The 23,375-nt window shown below is 42.5% G+C and overlaps 1 protein-coding gene across 4 annotated transcripts in view; it reads left to right on the top strand.

Annotated features, from left to right (window-relative positions):
- Positions 1-23,375, top strand: part of SEPTIN6 (septin 6) — a 92,678-nt gene that overhangs the window by 55,444 nt on the left and 13,859 nt on the right. The window contains exons 10-11 of one of the 4 annotated variants that reach the window (XM_088482828.1): positions 6,401-6,437; positions 16,369-16,771. The exons of 1 other annotated variant lie outside the window; for it this stretch is intronic. In XM_088482828.1, the coding sequence (XP_088338954.1) occupies positions 6,401-6,404 (4 nt within the window). In that variant the 3' untranslated portion in view covers positions 6,405-6,437; positions 16,369-16,771. Of the gene's footprint in view, positions 1-6,400; positions 6,438-16,368; positions 16,772-19,360; positions 19,554-23,375 lie in introns of those variants that run through there. 2 more of the 4 variants (XM_088482824.1, XM_088482825.1) reach the window with 2 other exon arrangements.

Genomic DNA, 23,375 nt, shown 5'->3' with positions numbered 1-23,375 from the left:
GTTAGAATGCAAATTTTTCCAGCTCGCACTGAAGGCAAAACTGTAGTGATATTAGTTGTTAGTATTCAGTAAGGAACTTGTTAGTATTCCTTATATAGACTCAAACAGTGTCCCAATGGATAAAGTCTAAAACACACTTGCACATGGGTTATTATTAAACCTTATTCTGAACTCCAAGAACCGCTGTATCTTGCGGATCCGGGCTGCTGCTAATCCTATTGTGCAGCCCGCGGTAGGACAGCAAGTAATGACGTAATGAGTTAATAAGCAGGTTCTTACCTCCTGGCTGCTGTATAGTTTGCTTACAGCTCTAGGGAGGACAGTCCCATGTGCATAGAACTTGCTGGCTTCCAATTAGGCAATGTGACTGTAGCTCACAGGAGTGTGGTCCCCGGCTTTAAAGACTGACTTGCTTTGGTATTTGCAGCATGTAGCTGGGAACAGAGAGTGCCGAACAACATCCGCAGACATGACTTGACGCGTTTCTCCGCCTTAACCAATCGGTGGCTTTCCGAAATCATTGTTTTTAAACATTTAAATGTGGCCAGCACCCAGTTTTTATACTTTTGGTTTGCTTCTCTTTCAGGATTTCTGTCTGTGAAAATATATGGGATAATTACTGACCTAGCAAAATAGATAAACTCTGCATGATTAAAAAATATCTAGAAAACATGACCTGTTGGGGATACTTGAGCATACTTCCCAACATCCCATGCGGCATCTAAGCAGTGTAGAGAGAATCTGAGGGCATCCCAGCAGATCTGGAAGCAATGGGCATGCCCCAAGCATGATGAGCAGCTGGGGCGTGATGAGTGGCCAGACCTTCAATCTGACCCGCAATGGGGTGGTGACACGCCATCACACACCCTTCATTTTGTGAGTGTGCTGGAGGTGTGCGCACAATGTCCCAACTCCACTCTCCCAAATATTGGGATGTATGTGTGAAGACTGGAGTTGAGAAGCACTGGTCTGTAGCAAGGTACTTCGTACAATAAGTTTATTAGACTGTCCTTTTTGTTTTTGACCTCATTTGCATTTAGACATATTAATTAGGTCACATCTGAGACACCTAGTTACCAAAATTAAACACTATCTTTATGCGTCTCATTATTATAATTGCCTTTGCAGCTGCTGCCTTGTAGTATGTCAAGGGAGAAGGTGCACTGGCAGTGTTATCATTCTCATTATTCTCATCCTTTTATACAGCCCAAACATATTATACAGAGCTTTGCCAAGAATAAGCACTTGCCTCGATGGAGCTCACAGTCATAATTATCTAACACAAATGTTTTTGGACTGTGGGAGGAAATTTGACCACACAGAGAAAACTTAATGCAAACACAGTGAAAACACATACAGAGTACCTCCAACATCCCGATTTTAGTGGGACAGTCCAGCTTTTCAGGGACTGTCCCGCGGTCGGAAGGTTGGGGACACTGTCTTTGCCGTTGCTCTGGTCTGCGGTGCCAGTGAATGGATGATGTCCATTCAGTGCAGAGAGGATGGGGGCAGCCCAGCAGCTGCAGTAGTGCTGGGCTCACCCTTAGCATGACGTGAAACGGGGGTGTTACTATCACGTAACTAAAACAACATTCTCCAGGGGGTGTGGCCTATCTGGATTGAGACCAAGCCCTCTTTTTGGGGCTCTTGCATCTTTGACGCAATCAGGAGTCCTGCTTTCAAAAGCCAAAATGTTGGGAGGTATGAGATGGTACCACCCATTAGGATTAATTATCCGTATGTGTGTGTATCAATAAAATAGATACATGCATTTCAGTAGCTACCTTTTCAAAAAAGATATATATATATATATATATATATATATATGTGTGTGTGTGTGTGTGTGTGTGTGTGTGTGTGTGTGTGTGTGTGTGTATGTGTATATATATATATATATATATATATATATATATATAATATGGAACAGCAATATGCAGGGCCAAAATCACTATAAACACTGTTTGTTAGTGTACAATATTAAGCTGAGTTCCAGTTTCGGTATTATATATATTTATCCAAATACTGGCTTTGAGCTAGAGAGAGGGCACTCACCGCTTATCAATAGAAAAGATCATCCATATTTATTGATATATTTCAACATTACCAAATACAATACAATCGATGTTTCGACCCCAGGAGGGAGAGCAGTGACTTTCTCCACAGCACCCGCAGCCCCAGAGCCTGCCCTGGATGGTGCCCCCTAACAGATAATCCCACCACACTCTGCAGACACTCTCCCCCACCTCTTCATACATACTATTCCTTGCTTTAGGAGTCTGGCAGAGGACATAAAATTGTGATTAATTTGCACCCATTTTATGAATCTATTACATCTCTCTCTCTATAGATAAATATATAGCTGCATGTACACACATACAGCATACACGCTGATCCAGTTGCTGCCCATCTCACAGCACCCCTGGCCTCATCCAGCACCCCACATCCAGAATACCTCCCCATGCCTCATTATGCACTCCTTATCCTTCTGTCAGCACCCCTCATTCATATAATGCAGAGTGCGTCACAGTGAGGGACATATAATGCAGAGTGCGTCACAGTGAGGGACATATAATGCAGAGTGCGTCACAGTGAGGGACATATAATGCAGAGTGCGTCACAGTGAGGGACATATAATGCAGAGTGCGTCACAGTGAGGGACATATAATGCAGAGTGCGTCACAGTGAGGGACATATAATGCAGAGTGCGTCACAGTGAGGGACATATAATGCAGAGTGCGTCACAGTGAGGGACATATAATGCAGAGTGCGTCACAGTGAGGGACATATAATGCAGAGTGCGTCACAGTGAGGGACATATAATGCAGAGTGCGTCACAGTGAGGGACATATAATGCAGAGTGCGGGACATATAATGCAGAGTGTGCAGCAGTGAGGACATATAAAGCAGAGTGAGCAGCAGTGAGGACATATAATGCAGAGTGCGTCACAGTGAGGGACATATAGTGCAGAGTGCGCAACAGTGATGGACATATAATACAGAGTGCGTTGCAGTGAGAGCCATATAATGCAGAGAGTGTCACAGTGAGGGACATATAATGCAGAGTGCGTCACAGTGAGAGCCATATAATGCAGAGAGCGTCATATAATGCAGAGTGTGTCACAGTGAGGGACATATAATGCATTGTGCGTCACAGTGAGGGCCATATAATGCAGAGTGCGTCACAGTGAGGGCCATATAATGCAGAGTGCGTCACAGTGAGGGCCATATAATGCACAGTGCGTTACAGCGAGGACCATATAGTGCAAAATGCGTCACAGTGAGGGACATATAATGCAGAGTGTGCAGCAGTGAGGACATATAAAGCAGAGTGTGTCAAAGTGAGGGACATATAATGCAGAGTGTGCAGCAGTGAGGACATATAAAGCAGAGTGCGTCACAGTGAGGGACATATAGTGCAGAGTTCGTAACAGTGAGGACATATAATGCAGAGTGTGCAGCAGTGAGGACATATAAAGCAGCGTGCATCACAGCGAGGGCCATATAGTGCAGAGTGCGTCACAGTGAGCACCATAACACAGAACAGTGATCAGTGACCCACATATAACTTATAGCACAGATAATATAAACGCACCCCTTATACACATACACATAAAATGAATACACCCCCCCACTCACACACTACATTAATACTCCATGACCACCACCCTAGATGATACTGGCACTTACCTGTCCTGGAAGAAGTTGTGTGGTCCCTGCTGGGGAAGAGCCTGTGAGATGATGACAGAGAAGAGACTGGAGAGGAAGGGGCAGAGACCCAGGGAAAGCAATGTCCATGTAGAATAGACAGGGGGCAGAGACCCGAGGTTAGGGGGCGTGGTCTCGGGCAGGGAAACCAGTGGGCATGTATGTAGTATAGACAGGAGGGGATGTGGACTCGGGGGGGAGGGGATGGTCTCAGGCATAGTAACAGCCTGGCCAAAGCGAGGATAAGAAGGAGCTACAGTCAGACTGCCCGAGGCCAGCCGCAGCGCAGAGTACTGTAATAATGAGTCAGTGTGTGACTCATTATCAGTACTGCCGGCTGCAGGCCCCTTCATTGTCGCGGGACCCAGTGCACTGCACCGCTAAGAGTACTGAGATGCTGGATGCCCCTTAGGCATTCCAAGTGCCCTAGGCATTTGCCTAGAATGCCTAGGGCCGGCTCTGCGCAGCCCCTCCGTAGGGTTGTCACTGCTCCTGCCTCCATCTACAACACTGCTGGCGGCCCTACACTGGCACCGAAGACTGCTCAGGCGCTGGCAGGGGAGCGCAGGGAGCATAACAGGCTGCGGGAAGGGGAGCACAGGGATAGGGACATCGGGGACAGGCAGCAGTCAGGGGAGCACAGGGATAGGGACACCGGGGACAGGCAGCAGTCAGGGGAGCACAGGGATAGGGACACCGGGGACAGGCAGCAGTCAGGGGAGCACAGGGATAGGGACACCGGGGACAGGCAGCAGTCAGGGGAGCACAGGGTTAGGGACACCGGAGACTGGCAGGGGAGCACAGGGATAGGGACACCGGGGACAGGCAGCAGTCAGGGGAGCACAGGGATAGGGACACCGGGGACAGGCAGGGGAGCACAGGGATAGGGACACCGGGGACAGGCAGCAGTCAGGGGAGCACAGGGATAGGGACACCGGGGACAGGCAGCGGGCAGGGGAGCACAGGGATAGGGACATCGGGGACAGGCAGCGGGCAGGGGAGCGCATGGATAGGAGATACAGAGGGTGGGAAGAGGGTTAGACACGGTCCAGAGGTTGCGGGCTAAGAGGGAGATAGCAGCATAGATAAAGGGGAAAAGTATCACAAGTCCGAAAAGCTGCTTCGCAAAAACAGCAGCTTTTCGGAAGTGATACTTTAGTAAGGGTGGTATGATGAATATCTATAATTTTTACAATTCTCTAACAATTCAAAATCTAAATTATCACAAGTGAAAACTCCTTCATGATGAATATGCCCCTTGGTCTTTGTATGTGATGCAGTTAAGTTACTGTACATAATGGTGTGACTCTGTCAGGCTGATTATGCAAATACTTATACAACAGAACAGAGTTTGTGCTTTATTAACTGCTTACTTACTGCTTTTTCATGATCTTGTTTGTACTTTGACAATTATTATCTGGTCACTGCTTTCTCCATAATTTGTTTTTGTAATGTTCTATTTGCTTTGAGCACTGCAACGTGCATGTTTTATGGCCATGTCTATGCGGCCATTTTCGTCAGTCCTTTGTCCTGGTGTTTGATTGGAGAATGTAAGCGAGCTGGACAGACTGTATGGGCGCATTATGCCTACAGCAAGAGATGTCTGCGCAGGGATGAGGAAAACAGAGCTTGTTGTACTTTGCCCCATTCCTTCTCAGACATTCTCCTCTGTATAGTAGCTGTGTGTATGGTCCGTTCATCTCTCTGTAGAGATCCGCAAAATCTAAGAGTGCTTATCTCTCCTCCACCATCTGGCTCAAAAAAGAAAACGTTGAGGGGAGACGACTCCTCTAATAATGTTGTTGCTCTTGCCAACAGTGAAAGTTTACGTTCAACCCCTAATTAACACACCATTGGCCCTTTTTGCTTAGATGATTTTTTTTTTCTTCACAGTAGTTAAAAACACAAATTTCTGATTTATTTATTTTATTTATGTATTTAAAAAAAACAAAACAAAAAAATGAACACCATTAATAAATGGGCATATTTTTGGTGTTTTTAATCTTTAATACAGTAAAAATAGTTTACCACATCCAAACTGTATTATAACCGTTTTTATATATGTCACTTGTCAGAGTAGGGTGGGGTATTTCCTCCAATTTGTTCCGGCACCACACTGCTTCAAGTCCAATTAAGTATCCAGCTCTTTCAGAGCAGCAATGTGTAAAAGGTACATATTTAAAGAAAACAACAGCAATATGAGATAGCTGTGACACAAAAGCAAATAAATAATTTATATGTAAACTTGGAATTGGCTCATAATGCAGGGCTGTAATTTGCACCACCACTAAGGACGCCATTTTGTCGTAGACACGGCGCAGCTCAATGGCAAGAAGTAATTAGCAGGATGTAGCAAAAGGTTGAAGAAAAAAACTCTTGAATGCTCTCCTGTTTGCAATTGATGTATAAACGCATCTAAGGGGGAGATGTATCAAATCTTCTAAAGAGGACAAGTTCCCAATAACAACCAATCAGCTTTTAGCTATGCTCTATTAAGTATATGCTGTAAATTGATAGCTAAAAGCTGATTGGTTGCTATAGTATGGGTAATGTCTCCACCTGTCCTCTGTAGAAGGATGATACATCTCCCCATGGTTTGTTGTCTTAGCTCACTGCTGCTGTTCTTGTTATGTGTAATCTTATGATTGGTAATATTAACATTTCACCATTTTGTTAATAATGTGCTGTTTTACAGTTAATGCTGATGTATTCTGCATGGCCGCTTGGCTCTGGTAAGCTATAACACATAAGGATATGGGGATATGAGATAAATGTCAGGAGGTGTTACAGCTTCATAACGTATTTACTGTAGCTTCGTCTTTCAAGAAAAAAAAATGTATGGCCAATTGTAGCTTGCTGATGGAAATGCATCCCAAGGGTGTGCAGTTTGTTGATGTTAACAATGTCGACATTTATAATGTCGACAGTTAAGTTGATATTGGTAAAATGTCCACATCATAAATGTTGACATTGTCAAAATGTCGATGCTAGGGATATATTTAGCTTGACACCTCTGACCATGTCGTCATTTCATCAGTGTTGACATATTCACTGAGGACATCATGACCATGTCAACTTGATCAATGTCGACCTAACATACCAAACCCATCCCTATAGCTTTCACCATTACCTCTAAAGGTCCACCAGTGTAGCAGTGTTGACTTCATTATTTTTATTTTTTCCCCTCAAAACAGACAAAGGGCAGTCACCATGGTTCTCCTAAGTGTAGATTTATTACTCACATATTAATATCCTTAACACTTCTTGATGTTTTGATTTGATGATAGACCTTTGATAAATTGATGATAGACCTGGCTTTGTCAAGACCCAATAGCTAAGAATCCCATATGGAAAACACCATGGTACAGTGCATCCAGAAAGTATTCACAGCGCGTCACTTTTTCCACATTTTTGTTATGTTACAGCCTTATTAAAAAATGGAATAAAAAATAAATTTTTCTCCTCAAAATTCTACAAACAATACCCCATAATGACAGCGTGTAAAAAGTTTTTTTGAAATTTTGCAAATTTAATTAAAAAAAAAGAAAAACCTAAGAAATTACATGTACATAAGTATTCACAGCCTTTGCTCAGTACTTTGTTGATGCATCTTTGGCAGCAATTACAGCCTCGAGTATTTTTGAATATGATGCAACAAGCTTGGCACACCTATCTTTGGGCAGTTTTGTCCATTCCTCTTTGCAGCACCTCTCAAGCTCCATCAAGTTGGATGGGAAGCGTCGGTGCACAGATATTTTCAGATCTCTCCAGAGATGTTCAATTGGATTCAAGTCTGGGCTCTGGCTGGTCCACTCAAGGACATTCACAGAGTTGTCCTGAAGCCACTCCTTTGATATCTTGGCTGTGTGCTTAGGGTCATTGTACTGCTGAAAGGTAATCTGCTACTACAGTTCTCATCAGATGCTGTTACCATGATTGCTATTGCACAACTTTAAAGATTTATTCTAGGTAAGTTATCACTACTGCTATATTGGGAGCAATTTTTATAGAGTAAGTTAGGAATTTTTTGTGAATCTGTGATGGTCCACTCCCTTCTCACAAACTGTTTATCTTAAGCTGGCCACACACTAGACCAACTTACATCCAACCAGCCAACTAGTTGATTGGTTGGAATGAAAATCTGGTAAGGTATGAAAGCAAATGACAATCAGCAATTTGCTCCTAAATGCTGGAAAATGGACAAAAACTGTTCTTTGAACAAATTGTTTATTTCTAACATTTAACAAACTTGTCTGATGACCATTTTCATCTGTTCGCTGGCATTTAGGAGCAAATTGCTGATCATCAGTTACTCCCATTCCTTACCAGATTTTCATTTCAACCAATCAACTAGTTGGATGAAAGTTGGTCTAGTGTGTGGCCAGCTTTAGACTTTATTGCATTCCAATTTAGTGTGTGTTGAGCTCTGGGGGTGGGGTCCCAAACAGTGAGCACACAGACACATGTTTGAAACATTAGTTATTAGTGATCAGTAAGGCTGCAAAGACATAGGATGCATTAGATTCAAAGTGCTAGATTATCAGTGTAATTACAATTTAATAACTAAGAAGTAGTTACGCTGGAGGAAAACTGAGGGAAAACATCCTCAAAGCCAGAACACCTTCTGAACGACATCAAGCAACATATTTAAGTGAGTTACCAAATTCACCATCTGCTGTTGTATGAATACCCAGGACAATCCTTGCTGCATTCACTGCTTGGACATTGCAAGTAACCCCCTATCTGTGTGCTGCTCCTATTGATTGATTGATCTTTGTTGTTCATAATTGGCTCTGTACATTGTAATTTTTCCCTTCATACTACAAAAAAATCTTGTTTGTATTGCCTTTTTCCTTTGCGTCACATATGTTCACCTTAATCATTCTTTTAATAATGAATTCCTGCACCCACTACTCGCACACCTCTCTTTATGCATCACTTTTGGAGCTGTGCTCATACATTAGCAGCACTGTTCTTTTACCTGTATTTCTGAACATTTAACTCCAGTTTTCAATTCACTTATTACCTCGTCCACAGCATGAACACTCTTACTTCAAACAACCCCCATATTCTATGCCCACATAATTCTCTGCTTTATCCATCTCTATCCTCCCCCTCTTGTCTCCTCAGCTTGCTGTTCCCCCTATTTTCTCTCATCGGTCTGCTTTCCAACCCTCTACTTCTTTCCCCCGCCTTTCCTGTTCCTCCACTCTCAACCACCTCCCTTCCTCCATGGCCTTGCTACCCCACCACTAAGCCCCATTCCCTCCTGGCTCTGCCTGTCACCTCCAGGGCTGCCAAGACAAATTCTGGGCCCGGGTACAGCAACAACCTGTGGGACCACAGCATGTTGGGCATGGCTGCACCCATTTGTGGGTGGGTCTAGCATGTGAGATGCACCTACACACAGGAGCATGGCATAGCACCCAGCAGCTGGGATTAAAGTAGTAACTACTGTATTAGGATGGCGGGACAGTCCCATATTGTATGCATTTTTATCTGGATGTATTTAGATGCTAAAATGTAACATAATAATTAAAGTGCTACAACTTTATTTTGTACATCTCTCATGTAAATAACACATAATCAAAATCTATTTTTTGACATCGAGATACAGTCAGGTGCATAAATATTGGGACAGTGACAGAATTTTCATATTTTGGCCTCTATTCACTACCACAATGGCTTTGAAATGAAGCAAACAAGATGTGCTTTAACTGCAGACTTTCAGATTTAATTTGAGGGTAATTACATCCAAATCAGGTGAACGGTGTAGGAATTACAACGGTTTGTATATGTGCCTCCCACTTTTTAAGGGGCCAAAAGTAATGGGACAAACTAAACAATCTTAAATCTAAATTTCACTTTTTAATACTTTGTTGCAAATCCTTTGCAGGCAATTACAGCCTGAAGTCTGGAATGCATAGACATCACCAGACGCTGGGTTTCATCCCTGGTGATGCTCTGCCAGGCCTCTACTGCAAATGTCTTTAGTTCCTGCTTGTTCTTGGGGCATTTTCCCTTCAGTTTTGTCTTCATCAAGTGAAATGCATGCTCAATCGGATTCAGGTCAGGGGATTGACTTGGCCATTGCATAAAATTCCACTTTTTAGCTTTAAAAAAACTCTTTGGTTGCTTTTGCAGTATGCTTCGGGTCATTGTCCATCTGCACTGTGAAGCGCCGTCCAATGAGTTCTGAAGCATTTGACTGAATATGAGCATATAATATTGCCCGAAACACTTCAGAAATCATTCTGCTGCTTTTGTCAGCAGTCACATCATCAATAAATACAAGGGAACCAGTTCCATTGGCAACCATACATGCCCACGCCATGACACTACCACCACCATGCTTCACTGATGAGGTGGTATGGTTTGGATCATGAGCAGTTCCTTTCCTTCTCCATACTCTTCTGTTCCCATCACTCTGGTACAAGTTGATCTTTGTCTCATCTGTCCATAGGATGTTGTTCCAGAACTGTAATGGCTTTTTTAGATGTTGTTTGGCAAACTCTAATCTGGTCTTCCTGTTTTTGTGGCTCACCAATGGTTTACATCTTGTGGTGAACCCTCTTTATTCACTCTTGTGAAGTCTTCTCTTGATTGTTGACTTTGACACATATACACCTACCTCCTGGAGAGTGTTCTTGATTTGGCCAACTGTTGTGAAGGGGTTTTTCTTCACCAGGGAAATAATTCTTCTGTCATCCATCACAGTTGTTTTCCGTGGTCTTCTGGGTCTTTTGGTGTTGCTGAGCTCTCCGGTGCATTCTTTCTTTTTAAGAATGTTCCAAACAGTTGATTTGGCCACACCTAATGTTTTTGCTACCTCTCTGATGGGTTTGTTTTGATTTTTCAGCCTAATGATGGCTTGCTTCACTGATAGTGACAGCTCTTTGGATCTCATATTGAGAGTCGACAGCAACGGATTCCAAATGCAAATGTCACACCTAGAATCAACTCCAGACCTTTTACCTGCTTAATTGATAATGAAATAACGAGGGAATAGCCCACACCTGTCCATGAAATAGCTTTTGAGTTGATGGTCCCATTACTTTTGGCCCCTTAAAAAGTGGGAGGCACATATAGAAACCGTTGTAATTCCAACAACGTTCACCTGATTTGGATGTAATTACCCTTAAATTAAATCTGAAAGTCTGCAGTTAAATCACATCTTGTTTATTTCATTTCAAAGCCATCGTGGTGGTGAATAGAGGCCAAAATATGAAAATTCTGTCAATGTCCCAATATTTATGCACCTGACTGTATATGAATGAAGGACTTAATTTTGACATAACATCAGGTCATCTTAGAAACACACATTCCGAGGCACATATCCTAACCCACTGCTCCATGCTCCTCCTTCACTATCTACCCCATCTGTGTCACCCCTGTCTATCTACCTCTCCCCTTTAGAATGTAAGCTGTCACGAGCACGGCCCTCGTCCCTCATGTGCTTCTCCTCCCCCTATGTATAGTATAATTTACTTCTAACTCCCCACAACACCACCTAACACTTGGTTGCTTATGTCCTGCTGCTTGTGTTATGCAGCTATGTCTATAAACCATGTCCTTGTCCTGCATTGTATTTTACGGCTAATAACTGTTTTTTTGTGTGCTCATTTATGTACTGTGTGAGGCGCTGCGGAACTTTTGTGGCGCCATAGAAATAAAGGATAATAATAATTCAAGTCTGGGCTCTGGCTGGGGCACTCAAGGACATTCACAGAGTTGTCCTGAAGCCATTCCTTTGATATCTTGGCTGTGTGCTTAGGGTCGTTGTACTGCTGAAAGATTAACCGTCGCCCCAGTCTGAGGTCAAGAGCGCTCTGGAGCAGGTTTTCATCCAGGATGTCTCTGTACATTGCTGCATTCATCTTTCCCTCTATCCTGACTAGTCTCCAAGTTCCTGCCGCTGAAAAACATCCCCACAGCATGATGCTGCCACCACCATGCCTCACTGTAGGGATGGTATTGGCCTGGTGATGAGCGGTGCCTGGTTTCCTCCAAACAGAACACCTGGCATTCACGCCAAATCCAATCTTTGTCTCTCATGGTCTGAGAGTCCTTCAGTTGCATTTTGGCAAATTTCAGGCTGGCTGCCATGTGCTTTTTACTTTGGAGTGGCTTTCGTCTGACCACTCTACCATACAGGCCTGATTGGTGGATTGCTGCAGAGATGGTTGTCCGTCTGGAAGGTCCTCGTCTCTCCACAGAGGAATATTGTAGCTCTGACAGAGTGACCATCGGGTTCTTGGTCACCTCCCTGACTAGGGCCCTTCTCCCCCGATTGCTCAGTTTAAACGGACAGCCAACTCTAAGAAGAGTCCTGGTGGCTCCGAACTTCTTCCATTTACGGTTGCTGGAGGCCACTGTGCTCATGGGGACCTTCAAAGCAGCAGATATTTTTCTGTACCCTTCCCCAAATTTGTACCTCGAGACAATCCTGTCTCGGAGGTCTACAGACAATTCCTTGGACTTCATGCTTGGTTTGTGCTCTGACATGCACTGTCAAGTGTGGGACCTTATATAGACAGGTGTATGGCTTTCAAGATCATGTCCAATCAACTGAATTTACCACAGGTGGACTCCAATTAAGCTGTAGGAACATCTCAAGGATGACCAGTGGAAACAGGATGCACCTGAGCTCAATTTTGAGTTTCATGGCAAAGGCCGTGAATACTTATACACATGTGATTTCTTAGTATTTTTTTTTTTTTGTTAAATTTGCAAAAAATTAATTTATTCCATTTTGAAATAAGGCTGTAACATAACAAAATGTGGAAAAAGTGAAGCATTGTGAATACTTTCTGGATGCACTGTATATATAGATTTGCTGATAGCCTGTTTAGCTAAATCAAATTTCACCTAGGTAAGGAATGCAAGTCACCTGGGGTGTAATTCTATTTTCTGCCAAGTGCGCAATTAGAAAGCAGGTGTAATACAGCAATCTGAATGCAATGCGGATCTAGAAATCTTGTGATCATTATTAAACTATGTGTACAAACAAGACACCAGACATATTCAGCACAGGAGTCTTCATTCAGGTGTGGCTTAAGCCGTGTGTTTTGCAGTAATGTCTGTTTTTAACACTGTCGGTTTTTTTGGACATAAATTCCAAAATCACCAGTAGCAAACTGCACTGCCTGTGTTACTAATGCCCCTTTTACACCACAGCTAAAACCCGGGTTATTGTAGGGTTAACCCGGGATGTTGCTAGGTCTTAAAGGGGCAAGGGTTAGATTCCCGGGTCGGGTGACCCCGCAATCCAACCCAGATAGCTTGCAGGGTTTAACACAGGAACGACCCGTGCAACCCTGCAGTGTGAACAGGTAGCCCGGTCCCGTTTACAGCATGGGGACTTCCAGGTTTGTCGGCGCTTGGAGATGACATCTCTAAGTGCCCGGAGCAGTATTCCACTGTGCAGTGTGAACGGTGTCGATCCAGGAATAACCTGGATCGGTGCCGCAGTAGAAAATGGGTCTGACCTGTTTTGGAACGGTGTTCCAAATTTCGGGTCAGACCCAGGACATAGGTGGAAAAGCGGTATGAAGCTCCTGCAAACCTCAGCCAAACAATTATCAGCTGTTCTTTTTTTTATAGGAAGAATCTAATTTCCTCCTTAATACATTTGTTTCCTATATTAGCTGATGCTTTCATATTGAACACTTGTTTGTTTTAAAATATAAATCTATGTTCACTTTATGTATTTTTAAATGATCACATCTATTTAATTTCTACCTGTTTATGGTCTCTATTATCAGATCCTGCCCTGCATTTGATGCACAGACACTTGACAGGGTAGAATAAGAATAAACCCTTTTTTTAAAAAACTGCTGTAAAACATACTGTATTTTAATTTACAGTAGATCTTTGATAGGTTAATGGAGCTGCCCACCCAGAGAAGTATCTTATTAAAAAAAAAAAAACCCTCACCCCAGAAATCAGATGGTCGGGAGGTACTCCCCAGTTCCATCTTATGGCTACTTCTCTTGATAGTAGAATCTTAAAATTCCTCTCTAATGACAAATTGCGACCCATTGTGTGTTGATGGCGAGAACCACTTGGTGCTTTGGGCCCATTACAAGATGCAGTGGGTTAGGGGAGAGATATTTCACATTTCCCCCGCCGTGAGGATCAGTTGCTGCACAGTTGTGGGGAGTGCATCCCCTGGCCTGCAGGAAACCCAAGCACTGTACTCCTTTTTGTTCTCCTCCCTGGGGGTAGTATCACTAGTAAAATACTTATGTTGGTGGTCATCTCATTCAATTATAAAATCTACAAAGATTTAATTTTTTGGCGCCAAATTGTGTTTTTGTTTTTTTTAATTCAATCTAAAGCTGGGTACACATTAGACTATATATTGGATGATTTGCCAATTCCTGAAGAAATGGACGACAAATTGTCAATATCGTCCAGTGCGCACACAATACTGCGCACTCCCGAGCGTTGTTCGACGCATCTTCAGATCGGCCTGCAGTGCAGGCCAATCTGAAGATATGAGGAACGACACCATGCTTGTGGATGCGACGGGGGATCGACATATGGACCACCTGATATATCGTCCAGTCGCATCTGCCGTCGCTGGGTGCACACATTGTCTAGTGTGTACCCAGCTTTAGTCTTATGTGTCTTTTGAAGTTGGAGAGGCCACGTCTTAAAATTGACTATTAATATACAGTAATGTCTATGCACAGCAACTGCTACTTGCAGTTCCCTTTACTTGTATGAAAAATGAAATCTACTTGTAGTGCAGTGTGAGGCTACCTTATGTGCAATCAGCCCCCCTCCTTCACATCATCATATGGGTGGAGATGTATCAAACCTTCTAGAGAGTGGAGAAGTTGCCCATAACAGCCAGTCAGTTTCTGCCTATCATTTTATAGACTGTAATGCTAACTAGAAGCTGATTGGTTGCGATTAGCAAGTTCTCCACTCTTTAGAAAGTTGGATATATTTCCCCTTTTAATGTTGAACCGTACAGCAGTATACATTGATCAGCCATGACATTAATACCACTGACAGGTGAAATGAATAGCACGGATTATCTTGTTATGGTGACACCTGTCAATTGGTTAGATATATTAGGCAGCAAGTGACCACTCAGGCCTTGAGTTTGATGTGTTGGAGCAGGTAAAATGGGCAAGCATAAGGATCTGAGCGACGTTGTAAAGGGCCAAATTGTGACGACTAGACAACTGGGTCAGGGCATCTCCAAAACGGTAGGTCTCATGGGGTGTTCCCGATATGCAGTGGTTAGTACCTATTGGTCCAAGAGCGGACAACCGATGAAACGGTGATAGGGTCACAGGCCCCCTCGGCTCATTGATGCGCGTGGGGAGCGAAGGCTAGTCTGTCTGGTCCTATCCCATAGAAGAGTTACTGTAACACAAATTAATAATGAGAAGTTCATGCTGGCTATATTAGAAAGGTGTTAGAACACACAGTGCATATGGAGCTGTGTAGCCGCATACCGGCCAGAGTGCCCATGCAGACCCGTGTCAATCGATGATAGCGCCTACAATGGGCATGTGAGTGTCAGAACTGGACCATGGAGCAATGGAAGAAGGTGGCCTGGTCTGATGAATCACATTTTGTTTCACATCATGTGGATGGTCAGGTGGCACAACTATCGTAGGTGCAGGGGGTGCAGCTGCTATGGGGCCCGGACCGACCTGGGACCTGGCCCACCCCCTGCCAGGCCATCCTCGGTCTGCGGCACACCCTCACCCTCCTCACTCCCCTCAAGTCGACTTACCTGGTCCATGGTCGCGGACCCCCCCGTCTGTGGTCGCATCCTCCCGGTCTGCTCCGACTCTTCTGTCTTCTCATCGCCTACTCCCAGCATCAGTCAGTGAGGATATAGGAGATGGAGCCGACCGGGAGAGGAAGTGTTTTTGCCCTGCGCAGCGCGACCACTGAGCAGGTAAGTCTACTGTCGAGAAGAGGCGAGTGAGGAAGGGGAGGGGGTCAAATTTGCTAAGGGACCCCCCTGGGTCACGTTACGCCCCTGGCTGTGCCACACTGCAAAAAATGTTCAGAAATGGTTTGAGGAACATGACAGAGTCCAAGGTGTTGACTTGGCCTCCAAATTCCCCGGATTTCAATCTGATTGAGCCTCTATGGGATGTACTGGCAAAACTAGTCAGACCCTTGGAGGCCCCATCTTGCAACTTACAAGAGTTTAAAGGATTGGCTGCTAATATCTTGGCACCTTCAGAGTTCTTGGGGAGTACATGCCTTGATGGGCCAGAGCTGTATTGGCCGCACAAGTGGGACCTAAACGATATTAGGCAGGTGGTTTTAATGTTATGGCTGATGGGTGTATAGGACACAGAAAAGGGTCCATTTTGTTTTGTGAGTGGATTTGAAAAGCCACCTTGTGGAAGACCAAGGTTACTGCAGGTCATAAACAAGTACAGTGTGTCAATTGAAAATTGAAGTGTTAAGAAAAGTATAATCTGCCTCTTCATTCTTCATAGAGTTAATTACATTTAATTTTTCTGTAGTTTTCTTGCTATATAATTACTTGTGATTTATAATTTTTTTTTTTCGTTGCATACTGCCTATGCTGACTAATAAACCCCTGCACTTCACCTTAACGATTTACTATTAGTCATAAAAACATTAATCCATATTATTTTATTTCTGTTTCATTTACAGTTCTGGTTTCCTGTAATACTCACCCTTGGCACGTTGCATTGACTACCCCTATGCTCATGTAATACATTATGTGATCCCAGCCCCATCACCGTTTATTCCTTTGCATGAATGTCTGTGACTTTGTGGCCGTTTGTAGAAGACCTCACCAGTTACACACGGAGCGGCTTTTCATTCTCCTGTTATTTTCCTTATCGCATGTGCTGCTGATAAATTCACGTTCATTACAGTGCATTACCATCCAAAGTCCAAATACATTTCTTATTACAGTTAAACCTCGAAGAGTATAACTGTCCAGATTTTTATTTGTTATGGCCAGAGACAATCTAAAATATTAAAAGGCAGAACCATTTGTGTATTTGTAGTGTTTCTATTACTTGTGATACAATAAACTTGAATTTTTGATAAGCTATGCACATATTGGGACTTCTTTATTAGCATGATGTTGCTTACATAAGTGATCTGTAATCCATAGCAGGCCATCAGTTTAAAACTAAAACTATTTTTTTTTCCAGCGCAGCTTATAAGATAGAAGCAAATGTCTGTCTAGCTGCTGTGTGCACAAAGCTTCATTCTTATCAATAAGCTCCATTGTGTCATATACTTTCCTTTGTAACTGCTAATACCGTGGCAGCATCTCCACAGTATAATGTGGTTATTTGCTGTAAGGATGATAGAGATGCACATGGTAATTTCTTACAGCTATTTTTATTTTAGTTTTGAGAACGGTGTGAAAGGGTCCATTATTATGAGCTTTTAAATTTAATCAACCTGTCGTTTCTAGTTGAAGGGATGGAAAGCTGTAACAGTTATTAAAGAAACAAAATATAGCATTACTAAAGGCACATTTCATGTGAGGTGTTTATTACTGGCCCCATCTGCAGAAGTGTTGTACAGTTTTATACATTGGTACTGAACACAGGCCAATTTTCTGCAGCTTTACCTACACTCTTTGCATTCCGCAGGGTCATCTGTACCTGTTGCAGTCTCCTGCCATGGTTAGAAGTAATCTCAGCCAGGTTATAGTCGGCCAACTTCATCATTCAGCGAATTATGAATCCAGTTGCATGCGTATGATCACAACTACAGCTATTGTATGTAGCCTAGCCCAACCTCTAAAATAGTGTGTCTTTGTAAGCAACAGTTTTACAAGTCTCTCAATTAATTCGATTCTTACCTACTTTTTCTCTAAGAGGAAAGTGTGTGTCTGTGTGTCATGATTACGTGATTTACTTAATTGTCCACACATACATATATACACACACACACACACACACACACACACACACACACACACACACACACACACACTGGGCCATATTCAATTACAGGCGGAAAGGCTTTGCCTGTCCGACTTTCCACCTTATTCGCCTGTTTGAGGTGAAAACTTTTCGTGCACGTCCCTGCTTTTTGCCCTATTCAATTCAAACCGCGCGAAATCGGAACCCAGTGAATGTGGAACAGGCGGAAAGTACTGTCAGAAGTGGGGAAATCAGTCTGTACCCCCCAAAAAAAGGTGCATTAACATAGGGAATCAATGTACAGGTGTACTAATACCGCTAATAAAAGTGTTTGGGGTACTTAAGTAGTTTAATTTGGTTCTTATTAGTGTCTATGCAAAAGTGGTGAAGAATGGCATAATGCAGTATATTTTGTGCTGAAAATAAGTAGACCAGTCAAATTTTTGGTACTTGAAAACGGGTGCTAGCATATTTTAATGCTGCTATAGTGAACTTTTAAAAAATGTCCAAAATGCACCTGCGGCATGCACATGCGATCCCAAAAACACCTGACCCATCCTTGCAGATCCCCCCCAAGAAGTCTGTTTCGCTAGTTTTTATGCTTGTCCCCCCACTTTTTACTTTTTCACCCCTAAAATGAAAGTTCTTTTTTTTGGGTGTTCTTAGGGTTTTTTGTTATATTTTTGGCTAGATTTGTCCTTTGGGGTACTGTCCCAAGGGTTCTGTGTAGTTTCCCCAGCTTTGCACCCCAAAATAAAGATTTTGCACTTTTCACCTGCTATTCATAGGCAAATCTTTTTTGTCTATTACATTGCATTGAGGGCCTGATTCAGACCCGGGCGCAAGCGCTGAACGCTCGCAACCGGGTCGATGTTTGTCCACTGGGCATGCGCGAGACCCGGCTAGCGACATGTGCTCCGTCGCTCTGGGTCTCGCACCAAAGAGGGCGAGTTGTCGATGGTGAGTGACAGCTCGCCCCGTTTGGTGGGCGGGCCGGGGGGTGGCCGGCCAAAGGGAGGCGCTCTGTTAGAGCCGAAAGCTCTCTGGGGCTTGCGGCCACGAGACCCTACCACAAGGGTCTCGTCGCAAGCCCTATGGTCTTGACCATCGCGACCATCAACCTGGCCGCTCGCTATAGCTGTGGGTGGTCACCCAAAGCTATGCGAGCGGCCGGGAGGCCGCTCCCAAAAAAACACCAAAAAACGCCCTGATTCAGAACGAGCGCTCTTTCAGAGCGTCCATCTCTGAATCAGGCCCTGAGTTTCCGTTTAAGCAAAATCCGTCTGGAATTGAATTTGGAGGTAAGCTCCGACCAGGCGAAAAGCAGTAATAAGCGAAACTTTTTCGACGATTACGGCTTTTCGCCTCTAATTAAATATGGCCCACTGTTGTCATTGCATTGATTCGTAGCAGAAAGTGAGGCCATGATGACACCCATTGCATCAGGCATGACCCACCTCTGTGTGACTCCATCCTGTTCACAAGAAAGAAAAGCAGGAAGATTACCTACTCTCTTGGGAGAACTCCCTTTTATCAGAAATTCAGATATAGAAGGCAATAATATTTGCTGCATGAAAAAAAAAAAAAACCTATAGGCGTAACAAACAGAATAAATGGCAATATGCAACTCTATTATAATAAACAAACATGCAAAAATGCAGGTCTATAGTGGATGATTTTATTTCTTTGGGTTTTATATTTAGAATTGTATTCTATAACATTAATTTCTTTTTACACTTTTTTTTTCTTTCCAGTAACCCATGGCTGTGCACTGAGTAAAATGATGGAAACTGCCTTAGCATCAATGTTCTTTATATCATGTGACCCACATTTATATAAATATGTTGGTTTCAATACTATATAGTCATTGAGAATGTTTGCAGAAATTATTTTCCAATGCATGTTTTTGAAGAGCACTACGATTTTATTGATGTAATAATTTATTACGCATTCTTATTTTTCTGGAAAATTTCCATAACCCTTAAAAAAAATATTTTGTAAGAATTTGCTACTGAAAGTGTTACATTTCTACCATATAAATGTGTTATTTAATTTTGTTGTATAGAATTTTATATAAATCCATCATACAGTCACTGACTAAAGCATTCTGACACTGAACAGTGGGGTCATTCCATGGTAAATCACGTTACAATGTGAGATAGCAAACAATAAGCAATTCCTGTATAAAAAAATGTTTAAAGCATGACCGGTCTTATTATTTTCTCATTGAATAAAATTTATTTCACATAAATTCCTTTTGCGGTTGATAGCCATGCATATACTTGCTATGTCACTTTGTAATGTGAGTTACCATAGACTGACCCAGTATTAAATGTTCATCCACCTTCCCATAAAGTGGGAGCAACTTTAAATTATAATTCCTGTCTTTTAAAAAAAATAAATTTCTACTGTTATCATATTTATTACTAATTTTGTTCATTAGTCATTCCTAATTTATAACATTAGATTAACATAAATTTATACATGCTGTTTTTTATGAGAGTAATACACATGTAATGCTGACAATTGTATATGCTTCATTATAACACTTAGGGCTATTTATCACCCATCTCAGAAGATAGTCAAAAACAGAAAAACTAACTATACCTCTTTTCAGGGGCTAAATTTGTTACCAAAACCTCAGCAGCTGTATCTGGAGGCAGCAATAGTCCTATGAAATGACGCAAAACACAAAAACATACAGCGCTAACTGGTGCATTAATTTGTTGAACTAAATTATTAATCAAATGAAAAAAAATTGTCACTCTTATGCATAAAACCTAATAGCCACATATAAAAAATTGCATAACATACATATGAATATAAAATAAAAGCATTGGTCGGACTTTAATGATTGAACTTTCACTCCTATTTTTGACCAAACAGGGAACATCTAGCCCCGATATAAAGTGTAAACGAACAACGTAAGCGTTTTGAGCAAACATCTGATTGCTCATTATGTATGATCTGCTAATCACTGAACTAGAAGCGCTACTAACAGAGTTTGTGGAGGCGTGTTACATCGTGCGAGTATATAGTTACCATATTCTTTCTCTTCTCTGGGTAATTGTTTTTGTCAATATTTACTTACCTGCAGGAGCCTTCCATTCTTTGACTGGATGTTTGTTCTTTATTGGCAGGATTTAATACTTTATATTGGAACTAGATGATGTTTTTTTATTAAACCACCAACAGTATTATACTTGCAGCTTGTTTTATTTTGACTGGTTAAAAATAGGAGCGATAGATTTATTCTTTGAGTCCCATCAGTATTGCTTATGTTCATTTATATAGTTTTCAATGTGAAGATTCAAAAATTTTATACTTTATTAATAATTGTTTACTATAACGATGCCTTTCAGTTACCAAACCTATTTTCGCTGTCTGTTTTTGCATTAATAGATTGTCTGACACTCGGTGGCGGATGAGGATGGGGACTGTGTGCTACCTCCGTGCGGTTCCCCTCCTCTCCGGCAGCGCAGTAGTCTTTGGCTTTGTGCCAGAGTCTACTGCGCAGGTCTCCGGGAACATGGCACCCATGCTATGTACCCCGAGATTTCTCTACTGCGTATGCACAAGTCTCTGGAAAATGGCCGTTGCACCATTTTTCCGTTGATTTCTGGCCAATGTGGGACTCCAAGAGAGGTAAGTATAATTATATGGGTGCAGGGTATGCGGTATGAGCAGTACACCCTGCATCCGTTATAGATACTAAACATGGACACTTTTTGTAGAAATCAACTTCCATGACAATTTGTAATAAGTGCTTCTTACTTGGGTTTTACTACAGGAGCCCAGACTATATCCTTGTAATTTCATACTGTAATTGTCATAAAATACATTTTTTAAATGATATTTTGTAATGCTTGCCACACAGGTTGCAATATTGTGCAATTGTTTCAATTATGTAGATGCTTGGTTCCTGTTAGAATGGAATCTGTATGACATACCGTCAGACCTAAGCCCGGCGGATGAAATACCAACGCCGGAATTCCGGCAGATGAAGATCCTGATGGCGCCTGGTAAGTATCCTAACACTCCCCTCTCCCCCCTCCTAGCCCTAACCTTCCCTTAGGGGTGCCTAACCCTAACCTCCACCCAGGGATGCCTAAACATAACCCCCGCTCCCTAAACCTAACCCTCCCGGGGGGGGTGCCTGATCCTGTTCCCCCCCCTCCCCCTCCCACAACTAACAGGACCCGACGCCCGGTTTACCTACGTTCGGTATACCGGGATTTTGGTGTGGGGCTGATAGGTGTCAGTATTTAGACGCCTATCATTAGTCCCATGCCGGGATTTCACAGTTGGGAAGCCGGCGGTCAGCATTTCGACCGTCTGCTTCCTGACTGCATACCGTTAGAATAGATGTGATCATCATAAGAAATATTGACAAATCGGGTCAGAACAAGACATTTATTATCTGGTATGTGTCTTGTTATGGCATTCCATCCCCAGTAACCATGGAAGTGATCTGATCCAGGCTATATTAAATCACCGGCCCAACTTTGACAGTGATCTCGTTACTCCACTCTCAGCCCGAGTAGCAGTATTGCTGTAATATTGCATGAAGCAACAGAGAACAATAATGGCTTATTATATTATCGCTTAGTAAAATTTGGGGAGGAACAGAACATCCCAATTATGATATATTAGCTGAGTTTCATATAAGTCTAGGATACTGTATAACTAATGATTAATATTTGGTGTTTAAACTAAGGAAAAATGTAGCACATTGTCTGTATAAGCAAAACCTGCTTGTTTTATTAAACCATTACTATCACATTGACTAAAACATCACATGGGTGTGCTATCTTGTAAATTGGTCAAATGACCCTTCTAGCCAAAAATGGGTATCGGTTTTAAAATGTGATAACAAGATCTCAAAGTATATAGGCAAACTATGCATATTGAAAGCCAAAACACCTTAAAAATTCAATTTTACACTGATGTCAAAGGAGGATAATTAGTATCTTAATTGTTCCTATATTTTACAAACCTGTGTGTAATAATCTCCTAATAAAGAAATAATTAACATTACAGAGCATGTATCAGAACCAATAAATCATAGTAATGCTACAGTGTAACCCATAAACGTGATGAAACCAGTATTCGTGCCCTACTTCTAGCACTCTAGCCTATTATTTATTTCACTAGCAGCAATGTTTGTGTTAATTATTTCCAAAGTACTATTAGTATATATTGCATCATGGGCGTATGATCCCCAAACTATCACTAAAGGCTCAGTTCGCAGGTTGGATTTCACAGATTTGCCAATCACAATCAAAATATGATCATGATTTGCAAATCTGTGAAATTTAACATGTATAATTTCACCGATCCTCCGATGGATAGAAGAACATCGATGGCCGCCTGTCGACGTTTCCGACCAGTGGATCTGCGTTTCTGAACCCATTGCAGGATCGCAAGACCTGTCTGCAGATATATGGGACCTTTACTCCACTACCCTTTTTACCATTTCTGCTGTCAATTCTAGACCATTGCACTTGTTAACCCCCCTGGTGACTGCTGATCTATTTTAATGCCCCACATTTTAGGCTATAGCAACATTTGCAAGCTGCAATAGCGCCACATGCAAGATATAATAAGGTACCACAACACATTATGACATTTAGGCCGGGATGTACTAAGGTTGCGGTGACCATTCGGCCAGTCACCGCAACCTTACTAATCGCATATGTACTAACATATGCGATTAGTATCGCAAAGGACAGCTCTTGCGGTAAGAGCTGCCCTTTGCGAAGTACCCGA

The sequence above is a fragment of the Taudactylus pleione genome, unplaced genomic scaffold (assembly GCF_031769625.1).
Source record: "Taudactylus pleione unplaced genomic scaffold, aTauple2 ptg000296l, whole genome shotgun sequence".
Classification (NCBI taxonomy): Eukaryota; Metazoa; Chordata; class Amphibia; order Anura; family Myobatrachidae; genus Taudactylus; species Taudactylus pleione.
The sequence above is the reverse complement of the archived record's forward strand: the minus strand, read 5'-3'. Positions and strand labels throughout refer to the sequence as shown.